The sequence below is a fragment of the Monodon monoceros genome, unplaced genomic scaffold (assembly GCF_005190385.1).
Source record: "Monodon monoceros isolate NGI ecotype Baffin Bay Population unplaced genomic scaffold, NGI_Narwhal_1 Super_Scaffold_13, whole genome shotgun sequence".
Classification (NCBI taxonomy): domain Eukaryota; kingdom Metazoa; phylum Chordata; class Mammalia; order Artiodactyla; family Monodontidae; genus Monodon; species Monodon monoceros.
Window position 1 is genome coordinate 52,188,112 of NW_021703769.1, and position 17,448 is coordinate 52,205,559.

The 17,448-nt window shown below is 56.5% G+C and overlaps 2 protein-coding genes across 7 annotated transcripts in view; one reads left to right on the top strand and one right to left on the bottom strand.

Moving 5' to 3' along the window:
* Positions 1-409: 409 nt before the first annotated feature.
* UBALD1 (UBA like domain containing 1) lies at positions 410-7,646 on the bottom strand. The gene is made up of 3 exons (XM_029221583.1): positions 7,431-7,646; positions 3,948-4,010; positions 410-3,625 (listed from the first exon to the last, which is right to left on the bottom strand). The coding sequence occupies exons 1-3, from the start codon at positions 7,548-7,550 to the stop codon at positions 3,272-3,274; spliced, it is 537 nt and encodes a 178-aa protein (XP_029077416.1). The 5' UTR covers positions 7,551-7,646; the 3' UTR covers positions 410-3,271.
* A 107-nt stretch (positions 7,647-7,753) lies between these two features.
* MGRN1 (mahogunin ring finger 1) overlaps positions 7,754-17,448 on the top strand; it is a 58,123-nt gene continuing 48,428 nt past the window's right edge. For 2 of the 6 annotated variants that reach the window (XM_029221577.1, XM_029221574.1), the window contains exon 1: positions 13,419-13,630. In XM_029221577.1, coding sequence (XP_029077410.1) covers positions 13,543-13,630 — 88 coding nt within the window. In that variant the 5' untranslated portion in view covers positions 13,419-13,542. Of the gene's footprint in view, positions 7,856-8,108; positions 8,277-9,136; positions 9,460-13,418; positions 13,631-17,448 lie in introns of those variants that run through there. The other 4 variants (XM_029221580.1, XM_029221575.1, XM_029221578.1 and 1 more) reach the window with 3 other exon arrangements.

Here is a 17,448-nt window from a genome sequence, read left to right on the forward strand (position 1 = left end):
GCTTGTGTTGCATCAGAATCACCTGGGAACCATTCTACTTTTAATAACAGCTATGACACATTAGTGTCATGCCATACAGTTTTTTATAAATTTATTTATTTAATTTATTTATTTTTGGCTGTGTTGGGTCTTTGTTGCTGCATGCGGGCTTTCTCTAATTGTGGTGAGTGGGGGCTACTCTTCGTTGCAGCGCGCAGGCTTCTCGTTGCGGTAGTTTCTCTCGTTGTGGAGCACAGGCTCTAGGCGCGCGGGCTTCAGTAGTTGCAGCACACAGGCTCAGTAGTTGTGGCTCACGGGCTCTAGAGTACGGGCTCAGTAGTTGTGGCGCACGGGCTTAGTTGCTCCACGGCATGTGGGATTTCCCAGACCAGGGATCGAACCCGTGTCCCCTGCATTGGCAGGTAGATTCTCAACCACTGCGCCACCAGAGAAGCCCCCATACAGTTTTTAAAATATACGATTGAGTGGTTTTTAGTACATTCACAAGTCGATCACTGATATCCTGGGGAATGTTTAAAACTGTATGTACTGTCAGGGCCTCCCCAGGGATTCTGATGCCGTGGGGCCTGGGAGCTCCCTGGAGGCCATGCTGTGCAGCCAGCTACGGAACCACAGGCAGCGTGGGATCTCTCCACTGGGGTGACTTTGCTTCCAGGGGATGTTTCACTGTACCTATAGACAATTTTGGTTGTCACAACTGGGGGCTGCTCCTGGCATCTACTCATGGGAAGGAGCCAGGGATACTGCTCAACATCTCACAGCATACAGGATGCGCCGATGGCAGAGAAGGACCCAGCCTCCGATGTCTAGAGTGCCCACGCTAGAAGAGCTGGATCTACAGGAACCTCAAGTCCCTGCCAGCCCTAATGAGACCACCAGGGACCTCCAGGCCCAGCTCGTGGGGGCCTCCAGAAACAGAACTGGGCTTGGTCAGTTTGGGACATTCTCACCCTTGAATGTCCACTGGGCACGTGAGGATCCTGTCAGAAGCAGATTCTGTTCAGTAGAACTGGGCTGGGGGCTGAGGTCCTGCATCTCTAACAAGTTCCCAGGTTATGCCGCTGGTCTGGGAACCACACTTTGAGTAGCGAGGGTGTGGATCACTTACAGGCCACCCAGGGGCCCACCTGGGGGTAGCCTCAGTGCACATTCTGGACTGTACACCGTCTTGTGTGGCTCCAACGCATACGGCCACCTCAGTAATCTGCGCGTTGGGGAGCTCAGGCACACTGTTACAGATAACCCCCATGTCACAGATAACCCAGAAATACTTACTTGCCTCTACAAACCGTTTTTCCTACAGTTGGAGGGAGATGTGGCAGCTCCCTGAGAATTGTCTTCCATCCAAAAGGATGAAAGTAAAGAGGCCTAGGGCAGCCTCCCCCTTCTCATCCTGCCCCATCCCGCAATTCCCTCACCACACGTACCCCAGACAGAGCCGCGCCCCCTCTGAAGGCCATTAGAAGGGTGGGCTTCAAGGTGAGGACACACTTCCAGAACATAAGCAACAGCTAGAGCAGGGGCGCCGCGGTCAGTCTTCAGTGATAAGCGGGGACAGTGGTCCGCAGAGCCTGTCCAGGCTCCAACAGGGCAGAGGTGAGGCTAAGTGGCAGCACGGCAACCCTGGGGAGTGAGAGCAGGACTGTTGATGGCAGGCGCTGAGACACCTGTCAAGCAGGAGACCTTCCAAAATAGAACTCCCCAACCCAGGCGCTGTCCACAGAGGGCTGAGTGCCAGCAGGCTCTCCCGGATTAGGGAGTAAGGTCTGTCAGTGAAGAGCTGCAGAGGCCCCCGCCTCCTTCCTTCCCCACATTCCAGCTCCTCACGAAGGGGTACAAGGCCAAGGCTACCTTCTCCCAAAGCCGCCCCAGGGATGCCCTCCACTGGTACAGGCTGCCCAGGACAGAGTGGGGCGCCCTGGCTTCTCCCTTGGAGCAAGAACAGGTGCCTGCCCCAGCCTGGCTTGATAGCAGCCGGGGATCCACTGCCTGTTGCCCGAGTGGTTCGTCTCCTAGCAACCAAAGGTTTGAGCTGTGGGTTAGACTCTGCTCAGCCTTGTCTGGTCCCTGCTGCTAGCCCCCACGGGCTCTGCATCCAAGCCTGCTATCTTACTATGGGTGCTGTGTCCTGTGCCTCCCCAAGGGAGGGCCCTGCCCACACAGCATGTTTGCTGGAGGTTGGGCTGAGGGTCCAGCCTGCAGCCCGTCACTGGGGCCCTAAGCCAGGAAGAAAAGTCCTCTGTGAAACCCTGGCAGACCGGAAGGCAGCTGTTAGCCCTGGAGGTCGGGATCTGTCCAGTCGGACAGGGGGAAGGGTGAGCAGATGGAGGCAGGGGTTCTGGGAACACAGGGCAGGAACTAACTTCATGGGAAAAGCCTGGGGTGGGCAGGAAGATTCCAGAGCATGTTGTGGTTGAAAAGACAGCAACAGACAGGAGCGGTGTGGAGCCAGGCGAGACTGGGGGGTGGGCCCCTGCTCTGGGCTCCGTTGGCTCCCTCCCCCTCCACACAGGGCCAGCTGGCAGCAAAGCTTAGGATACGAGGCAAGACCACAGAGCCTGGTGGTGGTTTGGAACTCTTTCTTCTCCTTTGTTAAAAGGGGGAAAGGAACTGGGGATGGGGTACCCCTGGGCTCTGGGGAGGCATGCAGGCAGCCCCAGCAGGCAGGCGCTGGGGGATGGGTGGGAAGAGTCCTGGAGTTTCCCACAATCCTTTTCTCTGCAGGGAACAGCAAGGCTGACTGCCCAGGGGTCAGGGGAGAGGAGCAGGGCCCTGGGGAGAGGGACAGCGGACAAGGGGAGAGGGGGCTCACTCTTACATGCAAAGTCCAGCTGCCCCATAAACTAGGTTGCTTCTCGAAGAGCGACATACATATAAATACACAGACACAGCGACACGCAACGCACACATGCGGAGAAGGCTCTGCATTCCCGAGGGTGGGGATCTAGGCCCACCAGCCCCAGGGAGCTCCGCAGCCCCCTGGGGTGGGGTGGGGCAGGTGAGTCCTCGGGGGAAGGCTGCTTGTTCTCTGAGGTTCTGTCCACCAGTACCCAGACGACTCTGAACCAAATCCATGAAAGCTGGGTGCCGCAGGCCCGCGCTGCTGGGTACGCACGCGGGCAGCCTGCGTACTGGCACAAGGGTCCGGTCTCTCCCCCCCAGGGCTCTGGGGAATGGGGGTGCAGACAGAGGAGGGTGAAGGGGGCCCGCAGAGACGTCCTCTCCCCCGCCCCACGGGGTTCTGGCCTCCGGGAGGGGGGAGGGGCCTCCCTTATCTCTCGGCCTCCATGGCAGGGTGGGCTCTGGGTTCTGAGGCGGCCTGTTGGGGGACCAGGGGCGGCCAGTCTGACACCGGGGAAGGGGGTGCCGGAGTCCACAGGGGCGGCTGCTGCGGCTGGTGGTGCTGTGCCCCCCCTGGGGGCGAGGCCGCAGCCGGCCAGCTGGGTGCCGCGAAGCTGCCGGTGGCGGCGAGTGGGAAGTGCGGCGGGGGCGACGTGGCCGTGGCGGCCATCGGGCTGCCGCTGCCTCCGCTGTGGAAGCTCTCGGAGGCCTTGAGACGGGAGAACATGGTGAGGGCATCAGGGAAGTTGGGGGGCGTGGCGGGGGTGTTGGCTGGAGTGCACATCTGTGGGGGAAGAGGAACAGAGAGGGAGGAGTGAGCACCTCCTTTCTGGAAGGGCCCCGGGCTCCCACGAGGAGACACATCACCCTTCCCTGGAGGCACCCCACCCTGCAGGCGGTCCACCAGCCAGGAGCTCACAGAGGAAAGGTGTGGTGTCCGAGATGGGCTAGCCCACTGTGCCTGCTGCCAGGCTCCCAGGAGTCCCATCCCAGCGGCTCTTCCGTGGCCAAGAGCCACTGCACCTTCCTTGGCCCTGGGTGGCTTCCCCCTGCCCTGAACCGGGACAGCCCCTGGGGCTGCCCCTGGGGCTGCAGGGGACACTTACCATCTGGTGGTGATGGTGGCTGTAGGGGATGTTGGTCTCTTGGAAAAAGGCGCTGAGGGCCGTCTGCGGGAAGAAAGGCCCACGCTTACCCTCAGGACCCCTGTGGCCCTGGCCTGGCAAGTTGAGGCAGCATGCCTGTCATCCCTCGACCCTCGCTGCAGCCCAAAGAGGCGCTGTGGACCTCTGGGCAGGTCTGGTGGGTGGGGAGGACCCTCATGACACTGCCTGCCACCTGGCTGCCAAGTGCTTCCAGCTCACCTGACATGGGGGCCTGTCTCATGGGGAAAGGCCTCTGGCAGATTCTAGCCCTACTGCCACCAACTCCATGGATGGCAAGTCCCTACTCCTCCCTGAGCCTCAGTTTCCTTGTCTATGAGCCAGAGGACGGCAAAGGCACCCAGATGCTGAGAGTCTGTAACCCACCTGCTCCTTTCCTAGGCTGGCCAAGGGACTCTGCCCTGGTTCTCGGTTTCTCCGTCTGCACCACAGGGTGATGGGACTAGGTGGCTTGCAGGTTCCCCTCCCTAGCAGCAGTGACCTCCGGAGATCCACGGTCCAGCTGGGAGAGCCGGAATTAAGTAGGATGGTCTGGGGTTTGCACCCCTGTCCAGTTACCTGAGCCTTCCTTGGAATGTTCTCAAGGTGGTGGAGCAGGAGGAAGGCTGAAGTGGGGTTTGCACCCAGGACTGTGAGAAGTGGGTGGGAAAGGGGGTGGCAGTTGGCCTGGGTCAGACAAGCTCCTCTAGTGACCCTGGGGGGCTGGGAGGAGGGGCCCCAGGGTGGCCTCCACTGGCATTGGTGTGTCCTGGTTTGACCCCTGCAGGAGAGGCGTCCAGGAAAATAAAGGAACCAGCTGCTCTTGCGAAAGTGCTGGGTGAGGGAGCCCGTCAAGTGTGTGAAGGGTCTGCGGGCAGCTCTGCCCTCCATGGCTCCCCGCTCGGGCTCACCACCCCACAGCCCAGCGCTATCAGCCCCTCCCCCACTCCCAACACACCCAGAAACCCAGCCTGGCTTCTAGGGCTTACCCTAGGGGTTTTATTATTAAATTCAAGTGAATTACTCTGGGAATTTCCTGCTGGAGATGCCCTACCCCAGTGTCCCCAAACATGGGTGTGGGAGCTGGGGGGAGGGCCTTGATCTCTAAGCACCTCCTTGTGACACACGCCCCCAGGAGCCCCAAGGGACACACCAAACCATTCCTCCCCCAATGGCAATTCTGAAGGCCATTGCTGTGTGTGAGGATTCCAGGGAGAAACAGCTGCCCTTTTCCTGCCTTCCTAAAGCACCCCCAACCTTAAAGCACACAGGTCCCCCTCCAGCAGGCTTCTGTCCCCATTAACACCTGAATCACAGAGAGTATGACCCAAAAACAAGGGCTCCTGCTGCACCAGCCCTCAGTCCAAGTGTGCAGCCAGCCAGGGAGGAGGGCACAGAGGGGAGTTTACCACAAGGAACCCCAGTCACTCCCAGGAAGACCTAAGGATTGGATGTTCACAATCCATTTTTACCTTAAGTAGACCCCCCTACTATCCGCCTCCCCATTTTACACATGGTGAAATTGAGACTCAGGGAGCTTGGCGCACAGGGCTCCTACCCTGGGGGCCACCAGAGCTCCCCAGTCTGCAAGCTGCTCCTGCCCCTCCTGAGATCAGAGTTCTTCCCCAGGCATTTCCATTTTCAAAGTTACATTTTCAAGTCTTGTGACCAAGCGACACCAACCAGTGCTGCCTGAGTAACTGCCAGGCTGGTGCCAGGCTCTGTGGGCTGGGCTGAGAGTGCCGACAGGCAGGGCCGCTTCCCACCGGACACCTGCCTGCCCAGCCCCAGGCAGACCGGACACTACCTGCCTGCCCAGACCCAGGCAGGCGGGGGAGCCGTGTATGCAGATGTGGGACTCAAGTAAACTGCCATGAATGTGGTTTTGCAAGTTTTGCCACATCCAGTTCTTGAGACAAACGGGCTGATTAGGGAGCTTCCTGCAGGGTGGGGCTGCCGGGGTTGGCCATTCTCTCCTTAGAGGTCAACTCACATGCCCCAGGTACAGCTGAGGAAACTGAGGCCAGAGAGTGGGACCTGCTCAGAGAGCCAGAGCAGCCTCCCATCTTGTGATGTGAGGACCACCGCAGGGTTAGCAGTCCCCCTGAGATCTCTGGTAGGAAAGTGAGCAAGGATTCCCCTGGGTGGACAGGCCACTGCCTCCCCAGACTGTCCCAACCTTCGGGCAGCAATTCTGATCCCCATCCCACCCCCAGGAAGCTGAACATCAGAGTACCCTGGCTCCCTGTTCCTCCTACGGCCCAAATACCTTCCCTGAGCTTGCTCCCCATCTAAAAACCAGGCTCTGAAGCCTGGACTGGGCACAGACTCTACAGACTGGCTGGGGCTGTGACCTTACACTTGTGAGGGGAAGAGCTCAAGGGGCTCTGGCCTCATCCCTAGATACCATCCTGGGTTATTTCTGGGGCGGCAGAGTAGGGAAGGCCAGGTGGCCTCTTGGCAGCACAAGCCCTGGGCACTAGTGCCCTATGGGTCAGGGAGGCCTGGGGAGGTGGGGGCCAGGCTGGGGCAGCCCCACCTCCTGCCCAGCTGGCTGAAAGCTAGAAGCTACTGAACCGTGTATATCATGCCATGCACTGTGCAGATAGATTCGCCGGCCAGCACAGAGGAGAGCACCTGGACACGCCTCTGGAGCAGGATACACAGATGCACACGTAGCTGTAGTGTGGGGCTCCGACACAACACCTGTACACATGTGTGCGCACGCGAGAGCACCGTCTGCAAAACGGCGACCTGTGGTGTGGGTACACACCCCGCACCCGCGCCCCGGTGGACTGCGTGTTTACACACACACGCGCGCGCGCGCCAACATGTCCACACGCAGCGTGGCGCGTGCGTAAATACAAATGCACATGTACGTGGACACGCGCCGCCGAGCTGTCCAGCCCACACGCAGATCCTCAGACCCTGAGACCCACCGGGCGGCTCCACCCGCGGGCTCGGGGCTCCCTTATCTTAAACCCGCAGCTCCCAAGGCGGGGGCGGCGTGGGCCCAGGTCGGCCCAGGCCTGGGGCGTCCTCCTTCCGGCCGCCCGCCAGTCTGTCCGTTTGGGCCTCGGCGCCGCCCCGCCCTGGCCGTTACCCGCACAAAAACGGGGGCCCCCAAAACCGATCGCCCGGGCATTTGGGGGGCGGGGATTCGGGCCCGGGGGAGGTAGACTGCCCCTTCCGCCCACCCCGAGCGGGCGGCGTTTCCGGGGGCCGCGTAGACGCGGCCGCGCCGCGGGGCCTGACCCGCACGCCGCGTGTGCGCTCTGCGGCCCAGCCGCCGGGGCGCGCGACCGCCGCGACTCCGGGCCGAGTGCGCGGGCCCGACCCCGGCCGAGCGCGCCGCGGCACGTGTCCACACCGGCCCGCACATGCTCCACTGCACGCGTAGCCACGCGGGACGGACACCCGCGCCCCGGCCCCAGCCCGGCCGCGCACCTCGAACTGCCAGTGGGCCGCCTGCAGCAGCTGCTTCGCCTGATCGGCTGCGCAGCCGGCCGTCAGCACGAACTGGTTGATCATGACCTGGTGCTTGAGCTCGTCCATGTTCACGGACATGGCGCCTCCGCTGCCTGCCCGCTCCGGCCTCCCGCCGCCGCGCGCTCCTTCGCCTCACGCGTCCACCATTAGCGAGCCGGCTCCGGCTAATACAAATATTTACTGTGCGGCTCTGACTCACCGAGCCTCGCCTCGCTCCGGGCCGCGGGGGGCATGCTGGGAGATGTAGTCCCGCGCCGCTTCCGCCGCGCTCGGCCGGGAGCCGCGGGCCGGCCCGGGGCCGAAGGTGTGTCTGAGCGTTGGGCGCCTACTGTGTGCAGAAGCTGGACGGGCACGTGCCCAGGCCCGTGACTGAACTGACGGAGGTCAGGAAACGGGGGCCATAGACACTGTGCATGGGCGCAAACGCAGCCTCAGGGTATTTACCAAGATCCCAGTACCCCGAACCCCAGTGTGGTTGGCATCCCTCTGTGTTGAGTAGGCGCACTATTGGGGAGGGGGATGGGCCAAGAATTTTGGCACAAATCAACAGCACTAGGGCCATAAGGCCCCGAAAGCCTGGCACACAGTAGGCGCCTACAGATACTCGTTCAGTGAATGAATTAATCTGCCCTTTAGGGTTCTGCCTAAAGTCACCGCCTCCAGGAAGCCTTCCGAGTCTCCCCAACACCCAGGGCACAAGCTCGCGTCGCCCACTTGTGACACGGGTCCCTCCCCGGCCTGGCGCTCCGCCAAGCACACAGTAGACCCAAGGAACGTCAGAGGAAGGGATGGCGACCGAGACAGGTAAGCGAGACCAGCAGTCTCTGGAGCCTCTGCATACCCTCTGCGGGACGCTCGCACTTTCCCACGCATAATTTCGTGCGCTTTGCCGGAAATCTCAGCTTTTAGTGGGCGGACTCTAGGACCGCGCGGCGCCAGTTCCGGGGCGGCCCCGAACTCCCATTCCCAGAATGCCCTGGTTTATTTGCATTGCTCAGTCCTTGTGACGTCAAGTGAATGAGGCCGCGCCTCAGCCAATGGGCTGTCGGGAGGTGTTAGGACCTGGCCATATAAGGTAAACAAAGCTGGCCGCCCAATGAGGCAACAGCGGGGGCGGGCACTGGGTTGGGGCGGGCGGGGCGCGTCACGTGGAGGGCGGGGGCGGGGCTGAAGAGAGCGCTAGGTAGGGTGTTGCGGGTTGTGTTTACAGCTCCGCACGCGCCGCTTCCGGTTGACGTTGCCGGTCGGGAGTGTCGGGGCCGGGCGGATTCGGAGCTGGGGCCGGGGGTTTCGTCACTGCGGCTCAGAATGACCTTATCCCGGTTCCCCGCGCTCCCTGGACACCAGTTTCATTAGTTGAGCAACTTTTTATTGGGCCCTTACTCTGTTCCTGGCTCTGATCTGGCCAGGGATGCAGAGAACAAACTCTAGAAGGGTCGGCTGGTGCGTGGGGTGGGGGCGTGCATCAAAAATCCCAAGAACAGGGACTTCCCTGGTGGCCCAGTGGTTAAGAATCCTCCTGCCAATGCAGGGGACACGGGTTCGAACCCTGGTCCAGGAAGATCCCACATGCCGCAGGGCAACTAAGCCTGTGTGCCACAATTACTGAGCCTGCGTGCCACAACTACTGAAGCCCACGCACCTAGAGCCTGTGCTTCGCAAGGAGAAGCCACCACAATGAGAAGCCTGCGCACTGCAACGAAGAGTAGCCCCCTCTTGCCACAGCTAGAGAAAGCCCGTGCACAGCAACAAGGATCCAATGCAGCCAAATAAATTAAAAAAAGAAAAATCCCAAGAAGAGATGTAGAATTGCAAGTGTGGAAAGTACCCTCAGGAAGCAGGCACAGGCCCTGGAGATGGTGGGCTAAAGGCCATTGAGGGGGTTTACTACATCTGATCCGTTGTGTGCATTAGGATCACTGTGGCTGAGCAGCGTGGAGACCAGATGGTGGCAGAGAGGACCAGTCCGGGTCAGGTGATGTTCTAGGTGTGTCTGGTTCCAGGGGAGTCCGTCCCTGCCCAGGGATTTGTTGCAGAATTAGATTGAATGGAGGGAACTGTCCCACCCTGGGGGGAGGAGGAGGACCTGCAGGGCTCTGGGAGGAGCCCTTCCTGGGTCCCTCAACCCTTCCAGGGGATTCTGGCTTTGACTGGTAAGAGGAGGAGAATGGAAGATGGTGGACAGGACCTGAAGGCTCCCAGGGTTATGGGGGCTCCGGGGAGGCTGGGGCATCGGGATAGCTGGGGGAGGGAGGGGAGCCTGGAGCAGTGGGACTGCTAAGTGGCCTCTGAGGGCTGGAGATGGGAGCTTGGCCCTTTGGCAGGGAGAGGACTCAGTGTTCCCTTCAGGTGGGTGCCTCAACCCTGGCAGAAGTCACCTTGGGACTTATTTCCCAAGTCCACTCAGGAAATAAGGTTTCAGCCCCTTTCTGCCACATGGGGATCACTCAGGCTGCACCATTTTTTGCAAATCTTGATGGTACCAGGAGAGTTCTGCTCTTATTAAAAATGGCCCCTCACCTTCACAAAGCATCATAAGTGTGAATTAATGTGGACAAAGTGCTCAGCACGGGGTGGGCAGTTCTGAATGTCATTACCTCTATCACTATTACTACTGGGACAGCAACACGGTATGGTGCAAGGTGAGCAGGTTCTGGAGCCAGACAGACCTGGGTGTCAGTCTTGACTCTGCCACTTAATGACTCTGATGTTGGGACAAGGTTCTCTGGCCCTGAGTTTCAGTTCCTTCATTTGTAGAACCCAAGGTAGCAGCTTAGAACTCTCCCAGGACTGCTCTGGGGGATTAATGCCTGTGGTGCTCAGAGCACCATTTTAGCACTCATCTCTTTGCCTCCATCTGGACCACTGTAGGGAACCCAAGCCCCATTTTACAGATAAGGAAACTGAGGCTGGAATCCAAACTTCCTTACACTCTTGACAGCGTTCAGAGCCAGTGGAGAAGAGTAGGCACCCAATGGGCCGGCAGGGTGTGTTTCTGGCCAAGGAGGGTGGGCACTGTCCTGGCAGGGACCACTGGGGACTTTTCTTGCTTAGGGAGGCAGGAAGTACCTTCACCCCTTCCCTCACTCTCATCTGGGCACCACTCAGTTACCTGCCTAGACTTGCTCAGCCCAGAAGGAGCTCTTCCAGGCCAGCTGGCTGGCTGGGTGGGGCAGGTGGGGCTAGCAGGAGCAAAGGTCACCCCTCTGGCCCCTATGGACCCCCAGCCAGCTTGTTTTCCCAGGGGCAGCGGGAAGGAAAAAACAACCTTGTTTTCAGCCAGGATCAGCCTGGCTAGAGAGTGGACTTTGGATTTCTTAGCAGGCTCGGATGGGGCCTGACAGCTGGGGCCAGTAGATGGGGGGGGGATGGAGGTATAAAAGGAATTTATGGCAATGCCTTCATCTTACCTGAGGTCCAGGGAGGTTGAGAACCTTGGCAAAGTTGGCATAGCCAGTTGATGGTAGGCCCAGGACCCCGGGCTCCTCTCCACCTCCATTTCTTCAATCACTCCACAGATGTGTTTATCAGACATCCACTGGGTGCCTGGCTCTGGGAGCACAAGAATGAATAGGCAGGGATCCTGCCCCCTCAGAAGGCTTAAGAAGTCGACTTGAGGGATTCATACTAGCCATGAAGTATGCCTAGGGTCTTTCTTCATGTTTCAAAGGACCCGATACTGGCTGACTGAGGGGCCTTGAGATCTGGCCACTGCCTCACTCCTGACCTCTGTTCCTGAACTCTCCTGCCTACTTGATTCTAGCCACACTGGCCTTTGAGCTCATTGATCTTACTCAGCTCCTCAGGGCCTTTGCACATGCTGCTCTCCCTGCCTGGAACCTGGGCTGCCTACTCCCTCAGCGTTTGCCTGCTTGGCTCTTACTTGTATTTCAAGTCCTAGCTGAAATGTCACTTCCTCAGAGAAGCCTTCCCTGATTTCCCTATGAATAGTAGGTCTCTCCTAGTATTTCACTGCACCTCAGTCCATTCCCTTATAGCACCCACCACATTTTGTATTTATACACTTGTTCGCCTGTAGTGTCTGTTTCCTCACTAGATGTTTCATATCTGGTGGTTTCACCATTTAATCTCTATTTCCTGGCTCTTTGCCTGTCTCATTGCTTTTCACATAGTAGCTGCATGATAAATATTTGTTGAATAAATAAGTGAACCAGCGAAGATGTTGATAGTAGAACCAGTATCAAATCAAAAAGGGCCTGTCTCCCACCGGGGCATGGATAAGCACAGAAAAATATACCCGAAGTCCAAAGCTCTATTAAGAGGAATGTTTAATTGATCAAACATCAGCCCATGGAAATGACTGCCCTGGCCCACTATCTGTAGGGAGGACATGCTCTTAGGGTTATTTTTCAGTGGGAACATCTGGGCCCTCAGTACTCTCCTTCCCTCCCCACAAGCAGGGAGACCGATAAATTGAATGCTGTGTTGGTATACCTATTTGTGTATATATGGTTCAACAGTGTTATGTGATTCAACAGAAAGAAATTTAAAGTAAGGGAAGAAAGGTCACATGGGGTGGGGATGTCTTCAGGCCCATCTGGGAGCAAGAGACAGGGAATCTTGCACTGGAGCATTCCTGTCTCTGGGGTGGTAGGGGCTGGGGGTGGCAGGGGAGTGTGGCATTAAGAGGAGTGGCCTGGTTCAAATTCCAGCTTTATTACCACTTATCTACTATGCAAGCTGAGTGGGGTACTTCACTTCTCCTGGCCTCTTTCCTCTTCTGTAAATTGGGAATGAAAATGGAACCTACAACAGAGAATTAAAAGAGAGAATATGTGCATAGCCTTCAACACCAATGTCTGGCACATAGTAGGTGCTCAGTAAATGGGGATCTTGGTTGCAGGGCAGAGAGGTTAAATCAGGCTCCAAGACCTGGACTCTCCCTTATAATCACACAAGTCCCTCACTTCTTTTATTACTTTTGGCTTCCCAGGTCCCCTGAAAATAGGAAGGTTGTATTCTGGGTTCTGGTGTCTGGAAAGGTGTAGGACTCACTTTAATGTGGACTGTGGTGAATTTACCATCTGAGACTCTTAGACAGCCTCTGCCCTCCCTAGCTCCTTTTTGGATAGACAGGCTTGTCTTGGGAAGTCACTTTCTTCCTCAGAACTGCTGTTTCTCAAGTGAAAAGTAGGTAGAAACAGATCCTCACTTGGCCTTACAGAGTTTTGTGTGAGTCACAAAGCCAAGAAAGTACATTGCAATCTGCGAAGAGGCTTTAACTCTAACCCTGATTCTTGTAAATTTGAGCACCCTTATGTGTGGCCCCCTCCCTTCTTTGTGCCTCAGTTTCCCTATATGTAAAATGGGGAGAGGTCTACTGCCTCCACGGGGGACTTTAAAATTATGTCTTCAAAGAATTATTCTGGACGTGGAGCCAGAGAGATGCCTAGAGTTCTGGAAAAGGTGCTTCCCTTCCCCTGTGTGCACCGCTCTAGGTAATCTTGTGTTCCATCCCAGCTCTTTGCGGGTGGCAGGTAAGGGTCTGCCCTCTGCTGGCCGGGCCAGGAGATTAAACCTAGGGAAGTGGGGAGAACCATGCTCCGGGAGATATTTCAGAGAGGGAGTAAATGGAAGGCGTTGGTTCCTAGCAAGATCTATGTATGAACAGATTATTAAAAGTCTAAAGAGTTACAATGTTAGTCTTGTGCTTGGAATGCAAAGGGAAGGATAGTTTGCAGTGTGGTTGATGGTTCCTCCCCTCTGGACTCAGGTCCATTTGGTTTGTCCCGGACCGTTTGTCAACAACTTCAGCGAGCCCGGGCGAGGAGCTTCCTGGGAAATGTAGTTCCTAGGTGGGTATCTCGCGCCGCCGCCGGGCACCCTCGGCGGCGAGGGGACTCCATTTCCCGAGGTGCCTCGGGCCCGGGGGGCGGAGGGCTGCCGTGGCGTCTGGCCCCGGGCCGAGCCGGGGGTGGGGGCTCGGAGGCCGAGCGCCCGCGGCCGTGGGCGAGCGTCCGTAAGGCCTGGTCCCGGCTATGTCCGCGTGAGGACGCCTCCGGCGCCGCCGCCGCCCCCATCCCATACTCGGCCCGGCCCGCCGTGCACCATGGGCTCCATCCTGAGTCGCCGCATCGCGGGCGTGGAGGACATCGACATCCAGGCGAACTCGGCCTATCGCTACCCCCCGAAATCCGGTGAGCGGCCGCCCCGGCCCGGGTCTCGGCCCCGGTTGCGGACAGCGAGGCGCGGGCTGGAGCGCGGGGCGGGCAGGGGGCGGCGGGGCTGGGCGCACGATCCTCCTCGGAGGGTGGGCTGGGGGCTCTGCTCGGCCCGCGGCCCTTCCTGCAGCTTCCCTGCATGGAGCTCCACGCGCCCTCCATCCGGACCCCGGGGCGTGGGTCGGTACGGCGCTGACTGCCTCGTCCCGGCTGGGTGACCTTGGATCAGTCAACTCACTCCTGCGCGCCTCAGCTCCCTCGTATGCGCACTGGGGTATGCTCAATAGGGATCCCCCAGGGCCGGCGTGAGGTTCCGGGGCGCGACGCTTGGGAGGGCTTAGCACGGTGCCTGATGCTTTGCTTGTGCTTACAAAGTGGTCATTGTCAAAAGGATTGACATCATTCCATCGCTGGTTTTCCCTTTCTTTGGTGGCTTCTTGTGAAGACCCGGCCAGTGGTTCTGGACACTATCCGTCCTGTCTGGACAGAGGCTTAGCTCTCCTGTGACCTGGTGCTTGTGTTTGGTGGGTGGGGGGTGGGAGGGGGTCTGGGCCCAAGGAGGCATTACTGTCGGTGGAAGAGGAGCTGGGAGGCCGTGCTGGACAACCAGGGAATGGTTGGAGGGGACCTACCCGGTTCTCCAGTCTCCTTTTTTGTGGCTGAAAGACCTGAGCCCCGGGGAGGAAGTGACTTTTCCAAGGTCTCAGAGCTGGATGGAAGCTCATCTGGGTACAGGACCATGAGTCAGACTACCAGACCAGTTGTACCCATCCACACTGTTTTTTTCTGCCTCTGATGAGGAGTGTGGCCTGCCCTGGAACTTTAGTTTGGGTTCCTCATGCTCCATCTCCTTGTCTGGTCACTTGCCTGGAAAGGAGAGAAGAAAGAGGACAGGGCATTTGGACATCATGGAGACTTTCAGACTGGAGCCTCTGATCCTGGCTTCTGAAATATCTGATCCCATCTTGTGGTCTTCTAGGCCTCACAGTTGGCCTGTGGGCATCCCCTGGACCAGGTTTCCTCTGAGTATGGTCCAGCACCACCTGCTTCCAACAGTGGGGAAGCTTGTTTAACATGCATTTCCCAGGCCCCGCCTCAGACTTGTTGGGGTCTGCTGTGGCCTAGGAACCTGCATTTAAAACCCACTCCTAGGGTGAGTCAGATGTCCACTCAAGTTTGAGAACTGCTTCACGCTCATTTTGGAAGGTGAAAGAAGGCAAGTGTCTGGGGAGACTAGCACAGTTCGGGGCAGTCAGAGGGGATGCAGTCAGAGCTGGGCAGAGGGCTCTGTTCCCTACTAGGCATGGGAGATATCCACGCCTGCTTTTTCCCAGGCACAAGGACAGGGCAGCCCAGCCTGGTATAGAGATCCCCTGGAGGCTGACATCCCCAGATCTGATGGAGCAGTTGTTTGAAGTCATCCTCTTCCATATCTGATGTTCTTACAGCCCATCTTTGGCTGAGTCATCTTAGGCAAGCTGCTTAGCCCCCTGGGTCATGGTTCCCGCATCTGTAAAATGGGCTGATCCTCATACAGTGCTCAGAACAGTGCTTAGCGCCTAAGAGGTCCTTGAAAAATGTTAGCTGCTATAATGGCTCAAAAAATAAATTAAGTGAACAACTTAGACTCTAATAGCAGTTAGCAGTGTCTTGGAAGAGATAACAAAAAGTTTAAGGTGGTACCTCCTGTCACCTGGGACCAGAGCAAACCTGATGTCCCTTCAGTTGGGCATTTGGACAAAATCACAGATACAAGGCACTAACAGCCCTGCTTTTGGATTCTGTTTGGTAGACCTTGTTAATCAGTCAGGTCCGCTCTGTGGACACCCGAGTCAGCCACAGTCTGTTGGGGCTGGCACCCAGGTGAACACCATGGGCCGCCTCGATTTCGCTGCCAGTGATTAGAGTGCGCAGCCTCTCCAGTCCAAAGGCTGTCTTTTCTGCTTCCTGCCCCTCGGGCCACCTTATTCCGGGAGGCAGTCTGGAACCTAAGCAGTACTTGAGTATGTGTTCCCAAGCATGGACTGGGGACGGAAGGGGGGTTGAGATGATTTTAGGGACCATGGACTGTACAATCAATTTATGAGACAGTTGTTATCTTTTCAGGTCTCTGTCCATTTTGTTGATTATATTAGAAAGAATCATTGGGTGCTAGTATTTTTTTTAACACCTCTGTAACACTGTCCAATTTTTTTCTAGCTTTACTGAGATATAATTGACATATAACATTGTGTAAGTTTAAGGTGTACAGTGTAATGATTTGATATGTGTATATATCGGGAAATGATTATCACAATAAGGTTATTTACACATCCATCATCTCATGGTTACGTGTGTGTATGTGTGTGTGTGTATGTGAGGACTTTTTAAATCTCCTGTCCAATTTTTATTTTAAATAAATTTATTTATTTAATTTATTTATTTGGCTGCGTTGGGTCTTCGTTGCTGCGTGCGGGCTTTCTCTAGTTGCAGTGAGTGGGGGCTACTCTTCGTTGCAGTGCGCGGGCTTCTCTTGCTGCAGAGCACGGTCTCTAGGCACGCAGGCTTTAGTAGTTGTGGCTCGCGGGCTCTAGAGCGCAGGCTCAGTAGTTGTGGTGCACGGGGTCAGTTGCTCCGTGACATGTGGGATCTTCCCAGACCAGGGTTAGAACCTGTGTCCCCTGCATTGGCAGGCGGATTCTTAACCACTGTGCCACCAGGGAAGTCCCTGTCCAATTTTCTTTTACTTTGAAGTTTTCAACATGGCCTGCAACAGTACCTAGCTTGAATTTAACAGCATTTGCTTTGTTTTTATTGTATTTATTTACTTTACTCATAACAGCTTTATTGAGGTATCAATCGTGTGCCGTACAACTCATCCTTTGTAAACCTATGATCTGGAGAATTTTAGTACACTTATAGAATTGTGCAGCCATCACCACAATCAGTTTTAGACATTTCCATCATCAGAGTTTCCTTGCCTTGTGCCTGTTTGCAGGCAATCTCTGCTGTCACCCTCACACCTACCCCATCACTGATCTCCTTTCTGTCGTTAAAATTTACCCTTTCTGGACAGTTCATATAACTGGAATCGTACAGCATGTAGTCTTTTTTTGTGTCTGGCTTCTTTCACTTAGCATTGTTTTTGAGGTTCATCCATGTTGTACTTTACTGTATGGTTATAGTACATTTTGTTTATCTTTTCACCAGTTAACGAATACTTGGGGTGTTTCCACCTTTTGGCTATTATGAATAATGCTGCTGAACATTTGTTTGGTGTGCTCAGTTCTCTTTAGTATACACCTAGGAGTGGAATTGTTGGGTCATGTGTTTAACTTTTTGAGGAACTGCCAGACTGTTTTCCATAATGGCTGCACCATTTTACATTTATTCCCACCAGCAGTGTGTGTGGGTTCCAAATTCTCAGCATCCTTGTCAATACTTACTATTGCCTACCTTTTTAATTATAGTCATCCTAGTGGGTGTGAAGAGGTATCTCACTGTGGTTTTGATTTGCATTTTCCTGATGATGTTGAACATCTTTTTTTTTTTTTTTTTTTTGCGGTACACGGGCCTCTCACTGCTGTGGCCTCTCCCGCCACGGAGCACAGGCTCCAGACGCGCAGGCCCAGCGGCCGCGGCACGTGGGATCCTCCCGGACCGGGGCACGAGCCCGTGTCCCCTGCATCGGCAGGCGGACTCTCAACCATTGCGCCACCAGAGAAGCCCTTGAGCATCTTTTCATGTGCTTATTGGCCGTTGTATATCGTGTGTGTGTGTGTGTGTGTGTGTGTGTGTGTGTGTGTGTGTGTGTG

Bases quoted from the DNA above. Each gene is read 5' to 3' on its own strand.
- UBALD1 (XM_029221583.1), bottom strand. From the start codon at position 7,550: ATGTCCGTGAACATGGACGAGCTCAAGCACCAGGTCATGATCAACCAG. The intron at 4,011-7,430 runs GTGCGCGGCCGG...TTCTTCCCGCAG, and splicing joins CGGCCCACTGGCAGTTCGAG to ACGGCCCTCAGCGCCTTTTT. The intron at 3,626-3,947 runs GTAAGTGTCCCC...CTTCCCCCACAG, and splicing joins GCCACCATCACCACCAGATG to ATGTGCACTCCAGCCAACAC.